The sequence below is a fragment of the Sapajus apella genome, unplaced genomic scaffold (genome assembly GCF_009761245.1).
Source record: "Sapajus apella isolate SASKATOON/1434 unplaced genomic scaffold, GSC_monkey_1.0 scaffold33, whole genome shotgun sequence".
NCBI lineage: Eukaryota > Metazoa > Chordata > Mammalia > Primates > Cebidae > Sapajus > Sapajus apella.
Window position 1 is genome coordinate 8,538,533 of NW_022436973.1, and position 21,736 is coordinate 8,560,268.

At 40.1% G+C, this 21,736-nt stretch overlaps 1 protein-coding gene and 1 pseudogene across 13 annotated transcripts in view; both read left to right on the forward strand.

The window, feature by feature from the left end:
* NCOA6 (nuclear receptor coactivator 6) overlaps positions 1-21,736 on the forward strand; it is a 114,429-nt gene that overhangs the window by 43,204 nt on the left and 49,489 nt on the right. For 10 of the 12 annotated variants that reach the window (XM_032295177.1, XM_032295178.1, XM_032295181.1 and 7 more), the window contains 3 exons: positions 4,665-4,946; positions 7,126-7,281; positions 15,734-15,856. In XM_032295177.1, coding sequence (XP_032151068.1) covers positions 4,712-4,946; positions 7,126-7,281; positions 15,734-15,856 — 514 coding nt within the window. In that variant the 5' untranslated portion in view covers positions 4,665-4,711. Of the gene's footprint in view, positions 1-4,664; positions 4,947-7,125; positions 7,282-12,789; positions 12,821-14,516; positions 15,613-15,667; positions 15,857-21,736 lie in introns of those variants that run through there. The other 2 variants (XM_032295187.1, XM_032295186.1) reach the window with 2 other exon arrangements.
* LOC116562789 lies at positions 8,040-10,100 on the forward strand (annotated as a pseudogene). Its single transcript, XR_004274096.1, has one exon. The product of XR_004274096.1 is annotated as a riboflavin kinase pseudogene (transcript).

A 21,736-nucleotide genomic window follows, 5' to 3' on the forward strand; every position in this document is an offset into this window, starting at 1 on the left:
TTTTTTTTTGAGCCAGAGTCTTGTTCTGTCACCCAGGCTGGGGTACAATGGCATGATCTCGGCACACTGCAGCCTCCACCTCCTGGGTTCAAGGCATTCTTCTGCCTCAGCCTCCCGAGTAGCTGGGACTAGAGGCACGCAGCACCACGCCCAGCTAATTTTTGTATTTTTAGTAGGGACGGGGTTTCACCATGTTGGTCAGACTGGTCTCAAACTCCTGACTTCATGATTCACCCACCTCGGCCTCCCAAAGTGCTGGGATTACAGACATGAGCCACCGCGCCTTGCTTTATCCTTATATTTTTCTAAAGGTAAATAAATTATTTGTTAGATGAGTAAGGAAGATACCATTGTTGTCATTGGTTGACTTCAATAGATTGAAACCTGAAGAAATTGCCTTTGATCACTGTGATTCACTTAACTTTTCTCATTACTACCACTACTACAGTTCCCTCAAAGTTTGTTGAATAAAACTTTCTGGATGCTGCTTCATACAGCACTTAGATGAATTGTTGATTTCCTAATATTAGGCCCCCACTTAACCTATGGTATATACTTTTTTCTAAGTTGTAACTTGAAATTTTCAGATGCTTTGAACTTGACACATAATCTAGCAGTTCATTGGCACACCAAGGCAAAACATCAACCTGCTAAAGAGATATTTTTATTTATATGAGGTAGGAGGTGGGAATTGACTCCAGAGTAAGGGCTCGAACACCACACCAAATTGCGGACTAGCTTAAAACAGGGATGTGGCAGGAGCAGCTTTCTATAGGACATGTCCAACAGTGTGCCATGTCAGTTTACCATTGCCCAGGACTTACCACCCCTCTCTATGGCAATGACCTGACTACCCAAAAGTTATCATACTTTTGCTAGCAATTACTGCATAAACCACCTGTTAATCTACATGTTTAAAAGTAGCTATAGGCTGGGTGCAGTGGCTCACACCTGTAATCCTAGCACTTTGGGAGGCCAAGGCGGGTGGATCACCTGAGGTCAGAAGTTTGAGACCAGCCAGGGAAACATGGTGAAAGCTCGTCTCTACTAAAATGTGTCACTGTACTCCAGCCTGGGTGAGACAGAGCGAGACTTCATCTCAAAAAAAAAAAATAAATAAAAGTAGATATAAATATAACTGCCGGCCAGGCACAGTAGGAGGCCAAGGTGGGCAGATTGCCTGAGCTTAGGAGTTTGAGACCAGCCTGGGCAACGTGGAGAAACTCTGTCTCTACTAAAATCCAAAAAAATTAGTTGGGCATGGCAGCATGTGCCTGTAGTCTCAGCTACTTGGGAGGCTGAAGCAGGAAAATTGCTTGAACCTGGGAGTCGAAGGTTAGAGTGAAAAAAAATTAGGTATAAATATAACTGCAAAACTGCCCTGAGCTGCTAGTCTCGGCACACTGCCTATGTGGTAGTCTTGCTCTGCAGCAGCAGTCACAGAGCTGTAACACCACAGCCTCAATAAAGCTGTTTTTTTCTGCCCTACCCTGGCTCACCCTTAAGTTCTTTTCTGGGTGAAGCCAAGAATGCTTGAAGGCTAAGCCCCACTTTCAGGACTTGCCTGTCCTACATCAAATATAGGTTAATTTGTAAATGGCAAAGTTTGTTTTGAGGTTTTTCCTCAGTAACTTGTTTCCTAGGCCTATTAGGCCATCTCTAAAATTGATCTAGCTTTTTTTTTTTTTTTTTTTTTTTTTTTTTTTTTTTTTTTTTTTTTTTAAGAGCAGGAGCTTGCTCTCTTACCCAAGCTGGAATGTGACACAATCACAGCTCACTATAGCCTTGACCTCCTAGGCTCAAGTAATTCTGCTACCCTAGCCTCCCAAGTAGCTGGGACTACAGGTGTGCATCACCACACCTGGTTAATGTTTAAATTTTTTGTAGAGACAGGTCTTACTATGTTGGCAGAAGTGGTCCCAAAATCCTGGGCTCAAGCAATCCTGCAGCCTCAGCCTCCCAAAGTGCTGGGATTACAGGCCTGAGCCACCATGCCTGGCCTATTTTGTGTTTAAAAAGATTCCTCTGGCTGCTGTCTGGAGATAGACTGGAGGACAATAAGAGTAGAGGCAGGGAGACCTGAAAGCCCTCTTTTTAATGAGGTTGTTTGTTATTTTATAAATTTAAGTTTCTTGTAGGCTCTGGATATTAGACCTTTGTAAGATGGGTATATTGCAAAAAATTTTGTCCCATTCTATAGGTTGTTCACTCTGATGATAGTTTCTTTTGCTGTGCAGAAGCTCTTTATTTTAATTACATCCCATTTGTCAATTTTTGGTTTTGTTACTATTGCTTTTGGAGTTTGGGTCATGAAATCTTTGCCCTTGCCCATGTCCTGAATGGTATTGCCTAGACTGTCCTCTAGGGTGTTCCCTCACCACCCCTCCAAGACAGAGTTTCACTCTTTGTCCAGGCTGGAGTGCAATGGTGCAGTCTTGGCTCACTGCAACTTCCGCCTCCCGAGTTCAAGTGATTCTCCTGCCTCAGCCTCCCAGGTAGCTGGGATTACAGGCATGAGCCACTGTACCCGGCTAATTTTGTATTTTTAGTACAGACGGGGTTTCTCCATGTTGGTCAGGCTGGTCTTGAACTCCCAACTTCAGGTGATCTCATGGTCTCACTGTTACCCAGCCTGGTCTGGAACTCCTGGGCTCAAGCAGTCCTCCTCCTCTGCCTCCCAAAGTGCGAGGAATACAGGTATGAGCTACTGACCCTGCCGTTGTTTCTTAACCATCCAAATCAGTTTCATTGTAACATTCATAGCACTAGAAAAGGATATAATTGCCAGAATGCAAGGTGCTCTGCTCAAAAATTTGGAAGTATTTTTTTCCATATTAGAGGAATTTTTCCCCCAAAGATTGCTTAGGTTGGTTTTTGGAAAACCTTTGCTGTTGAAGTTTAGTCACTAGTAATTTGTTTATTTTATTTTATTTTTATTTTTAGAGACAAAAATCTTGCTGTCACCCATACTGGAGTGCAGTAACACTATTGTAGCTCACTGCCGCCTCAAACTCCTGGGTTTGAGGGATCCTCCCACCTCAGCTTCCTGTGTAGCTGGGGGCTGTAGGCATGCACCATCACACCCGGTTAATTTTTTAATTTTTTGTAGAGACAAGGTCTCACTATGTTGCCCAGGCTATTGATAAACTCCTGGCCTCAAGCCATCCTCCAGCCTCACTATTTAAAAAAGAAAGCTTGTCTGACATGATGGCTCACGCCTGTAATCCCAGTACTTTGGGAGGCCAAGGTGAGAGGATTGCCTGAGCTGTAGAGTTTGAGACCAGCCTGGGCGATATGGCAAGATGCCATCTCTACAAAAAATTTTAAAAATTAGCTGGGCATGGTGGTACATGCCAGTAATCTCAGCTACTTAGGAAGCTGAGGTGAGAGGATCACTTGAGCCCAGGAGGTTGAGGCTGCAGTGAGCCATGTTTGTGCCACTGCATTCCAGCAACAGATTAAAACCCTGTCTCAAAAAAATAAATTAAAAAAAAAAGTTAGAGTTTTTCAGTTACTTTTTTTCATTTATGCAAGGAATATAACCATATTACCACATAGTTTTATATTTCCTAGTTATTTGCAGCATATTTGGAAAATAGGAAAATAAAATTTATCAATGATCCTACCAACCTAATATAGTTGCTTTTTAGGGGATTAATTTTCTTATCCATCTTTTTTAAAAGAAAGTTGTAATTATAGTTACAGGTATAAAGTAAAAATTTATAATACTTTAATAATATAAATAAGTGCTATAAAGACATAAAAGGCTGGACACGGCGGTTCACACCTGTAACCCTAGCACTTTGGGAGGCCGAGGTGGGTGGATTGTCTGAGCTCAGGAGTTTGAGACCAGCCTGGGCAACACGGCAAAACCCCATCTCTACTAAAACTACAAAAAATTACAGGCACATACCACCACACCCAGCTAATTTTTGTGTTTTAGTAGAGATGGGGTTTCACCATGTTGGCCAGGCTGGTCTCAAACTCCTGACCTCAAGTAATCCATTCGCCTCAGCCTCCCAAAGTGCTGAGATTACAGGTGTGAGCCACTGTACCCGGCCCTTTCATGTAAGAATTTTTGAGTGTTTATTTCTGAATCATTATTTTCAGCCATTCCACTATTAATAACCCTTTAAAAGTTGTTTAAAATGGCTCATGGAAGACTTCAGAATTTCAGGTAATTATCTAGTTGCTATTAGTTGGGTCCAGTTGTGCTTTGTAGTTTGGAGAAAGAGGAGGGCTTTAGAAACTTTGGCTCCTTTTAAGCTTTTGTCAGGACAGAAGTAGGGGGAGTCTTGGGGAGCCCCTTGCTCTGTGGGGTCAACCAAAGGCCTATAATTCTCAAAAAGTATATGCTTGTTTTATTTTCTCGTTATTTTTTCTTCTCTTCTCCCGACATTGTAGGCTTACAAAAAGGTAGCATGTAACATAATAAAAAGAATGTTAAATTTAAAGCTGGTATATTTTTATTTTTGGTAACTGTGAACTAATTGTTTTAGAATATCATAATTAAAATAGTTTGTCTTCTCTGTAATTTCTTAATTTTTGTAGTATTTCCTTATTACTTGTCAAATAAATTATAATTTTCACAGAACTATGAATTGTACATTGTTGAATGCATAATTATGCATTGTAATGCTCTTTTGCATCTTCTCTTTTCAAAGGTTTTCTTATTGTCCACTTGGCATATGCTTCTGGAATAATATTCACCATGGTTTTGGATGACCTTCCAAACTTGGAAGACATCTATACTTCCTTGTGTACATCAACAATGGAAGACTCAGAGATGGATTTTGACTCTGGACTAGAAGATGATGACACAAAATGTGATAGTATTTTGGAGGATTCCACAATTTTTGTGGCCTTCAAAGGAAATATAGATGATAAAGACTTCAAATGGAAATTAGATGCAATATTGAAAAATGTACCCAATTTGTTACACATGGGTAATTTGCTTTAATTATTTTTCCTTCTTGTTACTGTTTTTGAAATGTTTGTCCTTCCATGGCAAAGTAAGTTTGCTAAATTGGATCAAAAGGCTGAATTTAAGTGCAAAAGTGGAATTTTAGGATTTTTATATAAATGTTTTCTTCCTTTTAAGTATGTAAAAGAACTGAACATAATAAAGTATTGCTTATCATGGAAATTCTTAAATAATCTACTCTAGTGGATAAAAGTAATTCTCAAGACCCAAATTTATTTGTTTTTAACTCTCTGATCTTCATTTTCCTTACCTATAAATTAAAAAGGTTAAACTGAATCTTTAAGGACCCTTAAAACTTAGAAAACTTATTCCATGGGTCTGCTTGTAATGTACTTTAAATTTATTCCCTTAGCTTTTATATCAGAAGTCACTCGCTGACAGCTTGCTGGATCTGGTCTGCAGCCGTATGTTATTTGGTCCATGATAGTGTTTGAGATTTAGTTTGTTTTTTAATGTTTCAGGCTTGCAGTAATGCTAAAATGTAGTGTTTTCATGTCCTAACTGAAGCTTAGTTGTCAGTTTTTTTGTTTTGAGATAGAGTCTCGCTCTGTTGCCCAGGCTAGAATGCAGTGACATGATCTCGGCTCACCACAGTCTCCGCCTCCCAGGTTCAAGCAATTCTCCTGCCTTAGCCTCCCGAGTAGCTGGGACTACAGGCATGCGCCACCGTGCCTGGCTAATTTTTGTATTTTTAGTAGAGACAGAGGTTCACTATGTTGGCCAGGCCAGTCTTGAACTCCTGACCTTGTGATCTGCCTGCCTCAGCCTCCCAAAGTATTGGGAAAACAATATAAATTTGACAGCTAGGCACCCAGCCTAGTTGCCTCCCTGTCTCTGTGACTATCTTGCACAAAGATGCCTGGTGAATATTTAAATATGAGTATCAAAATTTCAAATACGCCAGGCACAGTGGTTCATGCCGGTAATCCTAGCACGTTGGGAGGCCAAGGGGGGGGCAGATCACTTGAGATCAGGAGTTTGAGACCAGCCTGACCAACATGGAGAAGCACCATCTCTACTAAAAATACAAAATTAGCTGGGCGTGGTGTACATGCCTATAATCCCAGCTACTTGGGAAGCTGAGGCAGGAGAATATCGCTTGAACCTTGGCGGCAGAGGCTGTGGTGAGCCAAGATTGTGCCATTGCCTTCCAGCCTGGGCAACAAGAGCGAAACTCTGTCTCTAAATAAAAAAATACAAAATTTCAAATATTTAATTTGGAGGTATAAAATTGCTTGACACTTTACAAACTGTTAGGAATAAATCTATTGTTTTCCTTTTTAGTGCCCTTTCTTTAACTGTAGTAGATTATAGCTGTGGATTCTCTAATATCCTGTAGTTGTCATATCTGCATCCAGAATTTTTATAGAATTTCACTTGAAATTTGGGACTCACATGTTCTCAGTTTCTCAATTTGCATGCATTTAACTGAGCCTAGAAGTAAACATTATTCGGTTTGTTTGTTTATTTAGAAGGAGGTCTCACTCTGTTGCCCAGGCTGGAGTGCAGTGGCGTGATCTTGGCTCACTGCAGCCTCTACTCCTGGGTTCAAGTGATTCTCCTTCCTCTGCCTCCTGAGTAGCTGGCATTACAGGCATGTGCCAGCATACCCACCTAATTTTTTATTTTTAGTAGAGACAGGGTTTCTTCATGTTGGTCAGGCTGGTCTTGACCTCCTGGCCTCAAGTAATCCGCCCACCTCGGCCTTCCAAAGTGTTGGGATTATAGGCATGAGCCTATTCTATTAATTTAAACTTAACCTCTCTCTTCTTCCTTATGGTCCTTTCTCCTTCTTGTTGCTTTCCATTTATTCATTGCCTGTGGTGTGCCAGGTACTGTGTTAGGTTTTTGCATGTATTATCTCATTTATACCCAAAATCTCATGAAGTAGGTTTTTCATAGTTTCAGAGAAGAAAAAGATAAGTTTCAGAAAGGTTAAATAGCTGGTTCATGGTCACCCAGGTGCTAAGCAGCAAAGCTAGGATTATATTTGAAATCTGTAGCTACAAAGCATATGCTCTCTTAGCTATTCCAAGCTGGTGCTCCACCTTATTCTTTTGCTCTTTTGGTTTGTTTTTTAATTCCATGTCCTCTGGTGGCTAAAAGATTACTAATATAATTCTTTTTCTTTCACAATTAAGAGTCCAGCAAGCTAAAAGTACAGAAGGTGGAGCCCTGGAACAGTGTGCGTGTGACATTCAATATCCCCCGGGAGGCAGCGGAGCGGCTACGGATCCTTGCTCAGAGCAACAACCAGCAGCTTCGGGATCTAGGGATTCTCTCCGTTCAGATTGAAGGTCTTTTATTTTGCCATGTGTCCACCTAGACCAAAATCATTACAGCAGTAGAATATAGCATGATTTTCTATGCCTCTTTGTCTGTTCCTCTGCTCTTGTGTTTCAAGAATGCCAAGCAACTCATGTAGCTTGTACTTTGCTTTGCAACTCCTTAGGATGAGGAGGGACTGAGGTTATTGCTGAGTCCTGATGGTCTTTAGCATCTACAGCCTTGGACTCCATTTCTTTGGCTAATTTTCATCATCAGTCTTTCAGACTTTGATTTTACTGGCATCCTGACCAGGAATTGATTTGTCTTATTAATTATTTTTTTTAGTTGTGTGCTTTTCTTTGTTATTGTTGTTGTTTTTGAAGACGGAGTCTTTCTGTGTTGCCCAGGCTGGACTCAAACTCTTGAGCTCAGATGATCCTCCCACCTCAGCCTCCTAAGTATCTGGGACTACACATGTGCCGGTGTACCCAGCTTAACATCAATTTAATTTACTTCCTTCCACCAAATAAACTTTAGTGTTTATTCAGCTAACAGATTATGAAGCCTTCAGCAGTCCTTTTTGTAGCAGCATTCATTTTCTCTTCTTTTTTTTTTTTTTTTTTTGAGACAGCCTCGCTCTGTCACCCAGGCTGGAGTGCAGTGGCATGGTCTCAGCTCACTGCAACCTCCACCTCCCAGGTTCAAGCAATTCTCCTGCGTCAGCCTCCTGAGTAGCTGGGATTACAGGTGCTTACCACCATGCCTAGCTAATTTTTATATTTTTAGTAGAGATGGAGTTTCACCATATTGATCAGGCTGGTTTTGAACTCCTGATCACACACACACACCCTACACTCCTAGCTTAATATCCTATTATCACTTGGTATTATTCAAAGAATGAAAATCAAACTTTTTACCATGACCTCAGGCCTTATATGGTCTCTCCTCTACCTTCCTCATCCAGCCTTATCTTGTATAACTCTCCCTCCTTGCCCTCTGTATTCCAGCTTCTCAGCTTTCTCTTTCTTCTGCCATAGGTCCTTCGCATTGATGTCTTCTCTAAATGAAATACTATCCCCTACCAGTCCCCCTTCTCCTAGTCCATGCCTGCTTCAGCCTTCAACTATCAGCTTACATTTTTAGGGTGTATTTTCTGAACTCCTTTGTCAAGTCAGTCCTTTGCTATGTACTCTCAGAAAAGTTTGTTTCTCTCCCTCAGATCATTTATCTCACACTTTCATTAGAGCAATTATTTGATTATTGTTTTATCCCCCATAGACTATAAGCTTTAGCATTTGGAATACAATGATAAATATTGTCCTTACTGTTAAAAACTCGGAAGAGTTTATGACTTTAGTAAGGAAGACAAACCTGTGAGAGATGTAAGTACCTACCATGTGTGGGGGAGATCTTTGGAAGCTCAGTGAACCTTCCTTCCCCTCCCGTGTTGATATAACCAGGTGACAACCAACAATTCCAGCTTTCCCTTTCACTGTAGGCCTGGTCCTCCTGGCCCTGTGCTTACTCAGAACCTAAATGCTCCATGAAACCTCAGCAACTAAGGTTATCATTTTGTTTATAGAAGTGAGACACATTTTATGCAGTCTAGCATTGTAGGTTGCTGTGCCCCCAAAGGGGGAATACCAACAAACAGATTATTTAAAAGGGTTATATTTAGATTGAGAAATGGGATAAATTTCACCATTTGATAAATGAGAGAAGAGTGGCTTAAACAATAACCACTTCAATTTGAAAAATGTTGAATTATCTAAAAGGATCCAGAAAAGTAAAATTAATTCACAGCAATCTGTAGGATGAACTAGTAGAAGGAGTGGAAGTTGAAAAACTATTGGATAAAATCACAATATGAGAACTGTTTATACTTAAGGAACACATAGGTGGTTTCTTTAAAACTCCAGATGTTTTATGGTCTATGTTACCTATTTAAAGGCTTTGCCAGAGACGGCTTTGCTGGGAGTTGCTGGGCGGCTTTTGTGGGATCGGTGGCATCAGGGATCCGCTGCGGCGTGTCTTTGGCATGGCTCAGCCCCTGATGCGCCGCGCGGCAGGCACAGCTCACACTCCTGTTCCCTGGCTGGTCGGGGATCCAGACACCGCGTCGACGGCGGCTTCGCAGGACGCGCGGACCGAATCACAGTCCATGCCCCAAGCGGACTACATTATGAGGCATCTGCCTTCTGCCGCGGTCGAGTGGTGCATGGCTTCGGCCACGGCTCCAAGCAGCTGAGCATCCCCACAGCTAATTTTCCTGAGCAAGTGGTAGATAATCTTCCAGCTAATATATCCACTGTCATTTATTATGGTTGGGCCAGTGTTGGAAGTGGGGATGTCCATAAGATGGTGGTGAGCATAGGCTGGAACCTATATTACGAGAATATTAAGAAGTCCATGGAAAAACATACCATGCACACCTTCAAAGAGGACTTCTATGGGGAAATCCTCAATGTGGCCATTGTGGGCTACCTCAGACCAGAAAAGAACTTTGATTCTTTAGAGTCACTTATTTCAGCAATTCAAGGTGATATTGAGGAAGCTAAGAAACGACTAAATTTACCAGAACATTTGAAAATCAAAGAAGACAATTTCTTCCAGGTTTCCAAAAGCAAAACAATGAATAGCCACTGATGAAAAATTGTATTATTTATTCATTCACTGTTTTCTAGTGTTTCTGTGTTTATTACTGTCCAGCCTCATCTTGGTTATGTTTTAAAAATCAAACACTTTCCTACAGTTGTGAATTAAACAGTACAATGTAGTTACCATATCATGCTTCAGCTGTTAAATGAAGCCCATCATGTCATAGTACTAAAAAGATTCATTTAAAAATCAAGATTTAAAAAATACATATTGATTAAAATGTACGACTAGAAAGGTATTACTTGTGTATAAGTATGGGTAAAAAGGCAAGTCACTAGTTTGAGATGAAAAATGAAATTTTCATGGTAAAAATACCGGCATGTATGTACTTGTAGTGTATACTTCTAAACAAAGAAGGCTTACAAAAGTAAATGCATTAAGGCCAAGTGCAGTGGCTCTTGCCTGTAATCCCAGCACTTTGGGAGCCGAGGTGGGAGGATTGCTTGAGCTCAGGAGTTCAAGACCAGTCTGGGCAACATAGCGAGACCCCATCTCTATTAAAAAAAAAAAAAGGAAATGCATTATATAGAAAATTGATAGTTTATCATAAACCTACAGGGAAGAAACCCAGACTTTGTTTTTTTGATATTTTGTGCGTTAATACATTACAAACATGAAGATGTTTGTAAAATTTTGTTTTAGTCATTTTCTTTGAAGTCACATCATTGTACCATCTTCATTTTTGTATAGAGCTGCTTCAATTCTAAGTCCTCTGGACTTCCCCTATCTGTTTTTTGTTGTTGTTGAAGACAGTAAAATAAGTGTTTTCAAATCTTAAAAAAAAAAAAGGCTTTGAAACCTTATTGATAGTGTTTTTCATTGGAGAAGGAAGTACTAGTTTTTTCTCTTAATCAGACCTACTTCCTTCAGGTTCCTAAAAGGATAAAACTCTGATTCTCCCTTAATATCATAGCCATAAATTAAAACATGAGTACTAGCAAGGAAGCAAATAGATAACATATTTTAAGAAATTATGAAATTCACATATGACAGTGATTTTCATAATACAGAAAGAGTTCTTTAAATTTTAGGCTACATGTATGTCCCAGGTGATCTTTGTTCCCACACTACTGGAAATTTAGGCAGGAGTGAAAGTGATGGCAGCAGTTATTGCTTTTGTGGAGCTGGGCTGCTGATTTTGTAAGTTATAAGAAGGAATGTTGGCCAGGTGCGGTGGCTCACTCCTGTAATCTCAACAGTTTGGGAGGCCGAAGTGAGCAGATCACTTGAGGTCAGGACTTTGAGACCAGCCTGGCCAACATGGTGAAACCCCGTCTCAACTAAAAATACAAAAACTAGCTGAGTGTGGTAGTGTGCACCTGTAGTCCCAGCTACTAAGGTTCCTAAGGAGACTGAAGCACAAGAACTGCTTGAACCCAGGAGGTGGAGGTTGCAGTGAGCCGAGATCATACCACCGCATTCCAGCCTGGGTGACAAGAGCGAGACTTCCTATCAAAAAAAAAAAAGAAGGAATGTTGCCACTATCATGTCTGCTGCAAGGCTTGTGGGACACGTTGTTCTCCCAAGAGTCCATTCTTTATTGACAAATACTCCCTGTACCTTTCCTTTTTTGAGTTTTGGCCAGGGAGTTGGGGAAACATCTTTTTTGAGGACATTTTGTGCCCCCTCTGTAAATTCATGATGATCTAAAGTGGTAGTCTGCTTTTTCTTTAAAGAGCCAAGAATAAATATTTTTGGCATTGCAGACCGTAAGATCTTAACTCACAAGTACTCAGCTCCGTCTTGTAGGGCAAAAACAGCCATAGGCAATATGTAAACAAGTAAATATGGCAGGGTTCCAATAACACCTTATTTAAACAAACATGCAGTGGGCTGGATTCGGCCCACAGGACGTAGTTTGTGGACCCCTAATTGGCAAGTTTGGGAGCCAGTAGTGTTCTCTTTAGCATGAATTAGCACATATGCAGTTGGCAAATAGGAGAATGATAGCAGTATAATGTAGAAATTCTGTTTATTAATATGTGATTTTTTTTTCCTTAGGTAAGAGGTGTTGGAAGAGTAGAAATAGAATTATAATTATCAACAAGAAAAAGCTTTTAGCTCAGCTGTTGCATATGTGGGAGTCTTTTCAGCTCTATTAAAATGAAGACTGAGAATGTACATACGTGTGCCTTCTTTTGTATATCCCCCAGCCTTGGCCTTGCGTGGCTCTCAGCTCATCACAGGTTGCATTTCCTCCTGTGCTCACCTTGATGGCAGCCCCCCTGGCTCAGAGCTCCACTGCATCTACATTATCTCAGCACCTTTAACCAGATATTTCCATTCCATTTTTTTCCAGTGTTTTGCCTCCGCCAGTTAATTGCTTTTATTACAGCTCTGGTTACAAAGTCTTATAGGTTTTGTATTTGCCCCAAACCTGTTATTGTCAGTATAAGATCTGATTAATGTGAGGTTTTTCAGGAATTAATTCATCATGTAGAAAAATGTCTACAATTCTTTGTAAGGTTATAATGAGGTGACCATTATATATTTAATAAATAGCTAATGAGCACCTGCCGTATACCAGGCACTATTTTATGTATATAGGATATATTATATATGGTCATATAATTTATCATCTAAATTAGAATACCTTTTTTTTCTTTTTTATTTTAGAGAATCCTTACCCTGATTTTACAGCCAACTTTCTTTTTTTTTTTTTGAGACAAAGTCTCACTCTGTCACCTGGGCTGGAGTGCAGTGGTACAAATACAACTCACTGTAGCCCCAGCCTCCTGGGCTCAAGTGATCCTCCCATCTCAGCCTCCTTGGTAGCTAGGACCACAAGTGCGTGCCACCACACCTGACTAATTTTTCATAGAGATGGGGTCTCACGATGTTGCTGGTCTTGAACTTCTGGTCTGAAGCATTCATCCCACCTTGGTCTCCCAAAGTGCTGGGATTACAAACGTGAGTCACCATGCCCAGCCTAAATTAGGACACTTCTGAAAATGAAAGAGAATGCTATTAATTATGCTGGAACAACAGATGTAAAGGAACTAGGACAGACTTGCGATTACCCCTGTATGGTGTTGGGGGAGGCAGGCAAGAAAGTGAGTGAGTGAATGATTACATGGAATGTGCTCTGCAGAAATAGCAAGATGTTACGATAAAAGTTACCTAACCTTGGATAAGATGGTTGGTGGAGGCCTTTTCGGGCGTGTGACACTTAAGAGTACATGAAAACTGAGAAGCTAGCTATGCGAAGAGTGCAGAGAACTGTTCTAGGCAGAGGAAATCACATGAGCAAAGGCCTTGAGGTGAGAAGCAGCCTTGTGTGCCTAAGAAACTTAAAAAAAAACAAAACAGCCAAAAAAAAAAAAAAAAAACCCACTGGGTCTGAATCCTTGTTATTGAAGGAGAAAAATAGCATGAATAGCATGAGATGAGAGATTAAAGAGATAGACAAGGCTAAATATGGGCAGTCCAATATTGATAGCTACAGACTGTATGTTGCTGTTGGGCACTGAAAATGTGGCTAGTTAAAACTGACATGTGCTGTAAGTATAAAATGCATATTAAATTTTGAAGATTTGGTATCCTCCAAAAGAATATAAAATATCTCAAAAATTTTTATATTGGCCAGACTCAGTGGCTCACACCTGTAATCCCAGCACTTTGGAAGGCTGAGGCCAGGAGGATTGCTTGAGCCCAGGAGTTTGAGACCAGCCTGGACAATATAGTGACACCCTGTCTCTACAAAAAAATTTAAAATGAAAAGAATTAGCCAAGCATGGTGGCATACTCCTGTAGTCCCAGCTACTTGGGAGGCTGATGTGAGAGGATCACTTAAGCCCAGTAGGTCGATGCTGTAGTGAGCTGTGATCTCACCACTGCATTCCAGCCTGGGCAACAGAGGGAGACCCTGTCTCAAAAAATAATTTTTACATTAATTACATGTTGAAATAACACATTGGATGTATTAAGTGAAATAAATTATAATTAATTTCATCTGTTTCTTACTGTGGCCTCTAGAAAAATTTAAATTGCATGTGTGGCTCCTACTGTATTTCTGTTGAACAGCACTTGGCTAGGTAGATAATTTGAGGCCTTGTAGAGCCTGTTAAGAAGTTTGGCTTTTAATTCTAAAATAGTGGCAAGCAATGGACCTGTTTTAAGCAGAGGATTGATATGAACCTGATGTCCTTTTCCAGAACAGTATTCTTTCTATTTAGAATGTCTTAACAAGTTTGGTATATTAATAGTTTCCTTCCTTTGATGGGAACCCTCATGACCTGTGTTCTCTTTCCCTTTTACACCTGACTCCTAGAGGCAAGCTAGAGCATCTGGTAGCTCCCAGTGATTACTTCCTTTTTGGTAGGATGTTTGTTCCCTGTGACCAGCAAACCTTCCTGGTTAAAATAGACATAGAAAGCTGACCTAGGCTGAGTGTGGTGGCTCATGCCTGTAGTAATCCCAGCACTTTGGGAGGCCAAGGCAGGTGGATCAGGAGGTCAGGATATCAAGATCATCCTGGCAAATGTGGTGAAATCCTGTCTCTACTGAAAATACAAAAGTTAGCTGGGTATGGTTCCACGCGCCTGTAATCCCAGCTACTTGGGAGGCAGAGGCAGGAGAATCACTTGAACCCGGGAGGCAGAGTTTGCAGTGAGCCAAGATCACGCCACTGCACTCCAGCCTGGCGACAGATCAAGACTTCGTCTCAAAAAGAAAGAAAGAAAGCTCACCAATATCAGTGACAGGACAGATGAGACTGCCATGCATCATTAACTTTCTGCTTTACCATCTGACCCTGTGAATCAGAACCCTTCAATATAGAAGGACTTCAGTGAGTGCAGCCTTTCAGCTCAGCAGCCACAGACTAGTTATATTTTAACTCTCCACAAGGTGGTGCTTTCTTATTATAACAATAGTCAAAATTTTGGATTAAGTGCAGGAAGCATTCTGTAGCTTGTTTCAGACACCTTTTTTGTCATTGGACCAAGTAAGATTTAAGTTGCCTCTAAGCTTAGAGTCTACTTAATTGGAACACTTCTAGTAACATTACCTACGAGGGTGTTGTGAAGCTCCAATAAGATAAAAATTTAAAATCCTATACATAGCTGGACATGCTGGTATGTGCCTATGGTCCCAGCTACTCAGGAGGCTGAGGCAGGAGGATCCCTTGGGCCCAGGAATTTAAGGCAATGGTGAGCTATATGATTGTGCCTCTGCACTCCGGCCTGGGTGACTAAGCGAGACCCCATCTCAGAAAACAAAAACCTATAGAAAATTGGTCCTATCATCATGTGTTTCAGAAAGTAGATTTGTAGCACCCTATCTCCTCTTCATTGCATAATTTTTTTCCTGCTGGAAATATGTTTATATTGCAGTTATTGAAAGGAAATAGTGTTTTGTTCACAAGTGTTAATGTCCCTGCACCAGTATATGTTATTTCTTCATTAAACCTACTTATATTTAATATCTGCCTTCTGATCATAAATTACCAAAAGGAAGTCTAGGATTTTGCAATTTTTCGAGAACATTTTCTTCCATTACACACACACACACCACACACAATTGGTAAGATGGCTGAAAATGAATATTCAGAGTTCCAGGATCTCTGTTGATACTAAGTATCATTCATAATTGCCCTGCTTCCCTATTACAAGTAAGAATTGGTTATATCTCCTTGTGCTTCAAGCAACCTACTCAGATGGGTTGAAGAAAGACCCATCTAGATGGAACTTACCCTTTTTCTGGTAGAAAACTAACCATAAGTCTTCAAAAATACAGAAAACTAAAGCAATTGTATAGCTTTCTATAAACGAAATTTGCATCTTATTCTAATAATTTCCTTTTTATAACTTGACTCATTTTCAGGGGAAGGTGCTATCAACCTGGCTTTGGCTCAGAACCGAAGCCAAGAAGTGAGAATGAATGGACCCATGGGAGCTGGAAATTCAGTTAGAATGGAGACAGGATTTCCTATGGCAGGTGGTCCAGGTAAGACCTCCCACTCAATTGTGTGACATTTTACTAGTTTCCTTTTTTGGTTTTATTTGATCATTTGAGTCCTGCAAGACAGGTAGGGGTTCATGGCATACTTACATCTCTATTTGCTGAATCAGGAAAGCTAAACATGAGTCATTCCCGGAGTCTAGGGGTCACAGCATGAAGCATCTTTGCAATCTTCTGGTCTCATTCATAAAGGTTGATGAACACTAAGCCATGCAGCAGACATTTATTGCCTTCTGTTGTGTGACAGGACCTGTGCTAACTGTTGGAAATAGAAATGAATGAGACATTTTCTACCCTCAGTATGTTAATATTAATAGTACAATGGAGAATGTAGCTTTCCAACTCCCACTTTCACTGGGGCTGAGAATATCTGTTAATTGAGTTCTTATGTGGAATCTGAAGATGTATATGGGAGAATAGGTGTTTTTATGTATTTTGAATTTGAGAGAGTTGTAAATTGCTTTTTTTCTAGTAGTCCTGAAATTTCTTCTTCAGAGATTGAACTCAATATTCTGTGAATCTCAGAATATTAGAATTGAGCTGGCTTTCATTTAAAGCTGAGGAAGCTGTGGAACCCACATAAAGGAAGTGATTTGCCCAGAGTCAAGGAGCAATAAACTAATATCACAGATCTTCTAACTACCAGTTCAGTGCTTTTTTCACTGGACTAGTGGCTTTCAAATTTTTTCAGCTGCAGGACCTTTTATTCAAATAAAATAGAAAAGCACAGCTGCTGTGGTTGAAGCAGAATAAGAACCTGCTTACCCAGTCATTCCTCTCACACCCTACCAGAGTAGCTCTTAGAGAAATGCAGCAGTATAGAGGAGCTCAATTTATAAGATGTTATTCTTGGCCGGGCATGGTGGCTCACGCCTATAGTCCTAGCACTTTGGGAGGTTGAGGTGGGTGGATCACCTGAGGTCAGGAGTTCAAGACCAGCCTGGCCAAGATGGTGAAATCCCATCTCTACTAAAAATACCTAAATTAGCCTGGCGTGGTGGCAGGTGCCTGGAATCTCAGCTACTCAGGAGGCTGAGGCAGGAGAATTGCTTCAACCTGGAAGGCAGAGGTGCAGTGAGCTGAGATCACGCCACTGCACTTCAGCCTGGGCAACAGAGCAAGACTCTGTCTCAAAAAAAAAAAAGATGCTATTCTGAACTGCAACTAATGAGTTGATCACAAAATTGGAACCAGGTTTTTATTCTGGTTACTACCATTTACTGGTTACCTCAAGCTAGTTACTGTACTTTCCCAAGCGATACCTTCTTCATGTATAAAATGAAATAATAATACCTACCGTCTTTTGAGCTCATGCTTGAAGGTAGAAGAGCCCTGAACAGTGCAGCAAACATTTCCTAAGTTCTTGTTAGGACTTAGGAATGTGTAAATGCCAGGACCTGTGCTGTTGGGCTGTTGTGGAATACCATATAATAGATGTAAAATACCCAGCCTGTATTGTGTACATAGATGTAGTTCCCCACAGAAGTCTGGGCACTTGGTGTTAAGGTAGCTTTATTAGAAATTATAGATTGACACTGTTCCCACTACTGGAAGGACATGGGCCAGAAGCAGAGTGGGAAAAGCCTAGCCAAGTTACCTATAGTTAATGAAAGAATGAATAAAGCTGGGATGAGCACCAGGAAATCTGGGTTCTAGTCTCAACTCTTGGCCAAAGGACTTCATATTTACTGACCCTGGTTGCCTATAAACATCTTTATGTTCTGGAAACAATGCTAAAGATCCCTTCTAGGCTTTAAATGTTAAGACTCCATTAAATTGGAGTCCATTAATTGTTAGCACCCTAATTGCAAGCTCTCTTAGGCTAGTATCTGGCAAATAGCAAGCATGTTTACTAAGTATCTCTAATAAGTGCATGTAAATTATAGTGTGTGCTTTTTTTTTTTTTTTTTTTTGGAGACAGGGTCAAGTGACCCTCCTGTCTCAGCCCTCCAGTAGCTGGGACTACAGGCGCGTGCTACCACAACCAGCTTATTTTTTATTTTTATTTTTGTAGCGACAGGGTTTTGCCATGTTGCTCAGGCTGGTTGAATTCCTGGGCTCAAGTGATCTGCCCACCTCAGCCTCCCAAAGTGCTGGGGTTACAGGTGTGAATTGAGCCACAGTACCTGGCCAATTATAGTGCTATAGTTGATTATCAACCTAGGAAACTGAAAAGTTTTAGGTTGAAATTAGGTTAGATTGGCATTTAATGAAAGACTTGGATTGTGATTATGTATAAAGTTTCAGGAATAATCAATTAGTAATGACCTATAGTAACAGTAACATTTTAACACCTAAGATATCTTTCTTTACTGCCAAGCATATTTTAAGATTGCTTTTCTCTGTTGTCTATTGAGATTTGAAGGATGCAAACAAAATTTAATATTAGGTTAAACTAAACAGCTAAATTCTCCTAGGGAAAGAGACCTCAATCCCCTCTAAAACAATACGTAACTTCAGAATTGTATATCTAGAATACTTGTTTTTTCTTTTTTTTAAGATGGGGTTTCACCATGATGGCCAGGCTGGTCTTGAATTCTTGACCTCAGGTGATCCACCCACCTTAGCCTCCCAAAGTGCTAGGATTACAGGCATGAGCCACCACGCCCAGCCGGTTTTTCAATTATTCTTAGTACTACTTTCTTCTCTTACCATTGGCAATAGAAAGTTAGCTAATAAGCAAGAGTCTTTCGCAACTAAAACTAAATCCGTGGCCTATTTTTTTCATAGCCTTATAGAATTCCATGATTTGTGGGGATACTACCGTAATTTAATACAAGTTTCTCAACTTCAACATTATTGATGTTTGTGGCCAATAACTTTTTGCTGTGGGAGGCTGTCTTGTGCATTGTGGGATGTTTAGTAGCATCCCTGGCTTCTACCCACCAGATGCCAGTAGTACCACTATTCCTTCCCTGCAGTTGTGCCACCTAGAAATGTCTCCAAACATTACCAAATGTCCCCTAGGGGACCAAATTTCCCCTAGGTGGGAACCTTGGATCTTGTCCAGATTCCCACCTAGTACTGGAATTCATGTTATAGTGTCAATATTGAACATGTAGTCTCAGCATATATTTGAAAACTTTTGGGACTAGGAAGCTCATTATGGACCAAGAAAGCCTGTTTCTTACCTAATGAGAGCATTTTGTTTTGTTTTGTTTTGCTTTGTTTTTTTTTGAGAGGGAGTCTCACTCTGTTACCCAGGCTGGAGTGCAGTGATCTCGGCTCACTGCAGTCTCGACCTCCTGGGTTCAAGCAGCCCTCTCATCTCAGCCTCCCAAGTAGCTGAGATTATAGATGGGCGCCACCATGCTCGGCTAATCAGCTAATTTTTGTTATTTTTAGTAGACATGGGGTTTTACCATGTTGGCCAGGCTGATCTTAAACTTCTGGCCTCAGGTGATCCACCTGCCTGGGCCTTACAAAGTGCTGGAATTACAGGTGTGAGCCACCCCACCTGGCCCTCATGAGAGCTTTCTTAACTGTCTAACTACTATCTTTAAAAAATCAGGTGGGATTCCTCAGAAACAAATCCAGTTACAACAGATAAACATTAGGCTAACTGTCCTCTCCAACTGCAAAACACCTTAAAATATAACTTTTTTTTTTTTTTTTTTTGAGATGCAGTCTCACTCTGTTGCCTAGGCTGGAGTGCAACTGGCACGATCTCGGCTCATTGCTATCTCCGCCTCGGGGGTTCAAGCAATTCTCTGCCTCAGCCTCCCAAGTAGTTGGGATTACAGGTGTGCGCCACCATGCTTGGCTAATTTTTTTATTTTTAGTACAGACAGGGTTTCACCATGTTGGCGAGGCTGGTCTCGAACTCCTGACCTCAAGTGATCCACCTGCCTTGGCCTGCCAAAGTGCTGGGATTACAGGTGTGAGCCACCACTCCCGGCCTATAACATTTAATATGTAGCTGGGCTTGGAATAAAGCAGAGAGGTGGGGAGAGAAAGTAGAGGAACTCCCTAGGGAGGGAAAAAAAACTGTCAAAGGTGAATATTTAAATGGCAGTAAACAAATGAGATCCAGTGGGGTCCAAGGCATTTGGGCTTTAATAGCCAGGAAAGGATAAAAGATGAAGCTTTGGGTCCACATGAAGAAGCAAGTTAGAATTCAAAATTCCTAATGAAGCCAGAATTTTCCGTGAAAGATAGGAAAATGTCACCCTCTGGCATAGAGAAACTAATGGGAAATTTGTCTGTGTTCGCTGAGGCTCTAGATGTGAGCGGGGAGAATGGGTGTTGTGGAATTGTCTTCTCTACCCTCTTGCATTTTGGACATTTAATATGTTGGTGAATACCCATGAACAGCCAGGCTAAGTTATTAACATTAGGTGGGTCTAGACTGGTGATAACTGTTGGAGCTGTGGAGGGACATATTCTCAACCCAGATCATTGCAGACTTCTACTTAAAGCCTGATATAAATAAGCTTAGATTCCAAATTTATACAATTTAGGATTAGATTCCCTCCCTCCAGAATTTTAGATAATAGGAATATCAGAGTATTAACAGGAGAATCATAAGAAAACAAGACATTATTAAAACATAGGAGAGGTGGGGGAACAACTTATAGAAATTTAAAAATCATTGAAGTGAATAACTTAGCAAATTAGAAATAGCTGGATTGAAAGGTGAATTTGAAGAAATCACTCAGAATGCAGCAGAGAAAAATGAAGAGATGGAAATATGAAAGAAGTCAAGAAACACGAAGGATAAAATGAGACAGTTTAACGTATTTTGAAAAGAGTTTCTGAAGAAGATAAAGAAATTGAGGGATGACAGTCAAAGAGAGAATGGCTAAAATTTTTCAGAACAGATAAAAGACATAAGTCCTCAGGTTCAGAAGCCCAGTAATCCTGAGCACTACAAAATAAAAATAAATCTACATCTAGACACAATATCGTGAAACTACAGAACACTGAAAAACAGAATGTTAAAAGCAACCCAAAAGAAAAGACCTATTATTTACAAAGGAAAGACTATCAGCTTTTCTTGATTTCCCAACAGCAGCATTGGGACAGGAAGCATTGGAATAATTTTTTCAAAGTGCTAAGAAAATAATTGATGGCCTAGAATTTTAAACATAGCTATGCTATCAAGAGTAGTATGAAATAAAAAGCTTTAAAAAAATAAAGAGCTTTTCAAAGAGAATAAGAGAATTTACCATTAACAGATCTTTGCTAATTGAACTGCTCAAGAATATACTTCAGGAAGAAGAAAATTGAACCTAAGATGGAAGAAATAAGATCTAAGAAAGAATGGTGAGCTAAATAATTGATAAGCATGGGGTAAATCTAAATAAGCATTGACTTATTTAGTAATAATAATGATCATATATTGTCTTTAAACTTTAAGTCAGTCAAGTATGTCTGTTGACATTTTAAAGATACCAGTAAAATAACCTGAATAGAATATATAACTTCTAAACTAGTAGTGGAAGATTAAAGAGGAAGACCATGATGAAAAAAATTAATCCAGTAAAAATCAGGAAAAATAGGAAAACAGGATAAAAAAGGAGGGTAAATAGAAATCATAAAATGACAGAATAAATCAAAATATACTTGTAGTTAATAAAGGTAAATGGATTACGAACACTGATAAAAAGGAAATGATTAATTAGAATAGTATTCTCATGTTTACCTATGTACAGTTACAGGAAACACATAAAATATAAGGACTCAGAAGGTTCAAAGTTAGAAAAATAAAACATTAACAAGGTGACTTTTCACCAAAAAAAAGAGGTATAATCATATTTTTATCAGATAAAACAGACATTAAAATAAAAAACATCACTGAAAGTAAATAGGGCCACTATATGATGTAAAAGGAGAAATTCACCAGGAAGTTGGTAAACTCTTACT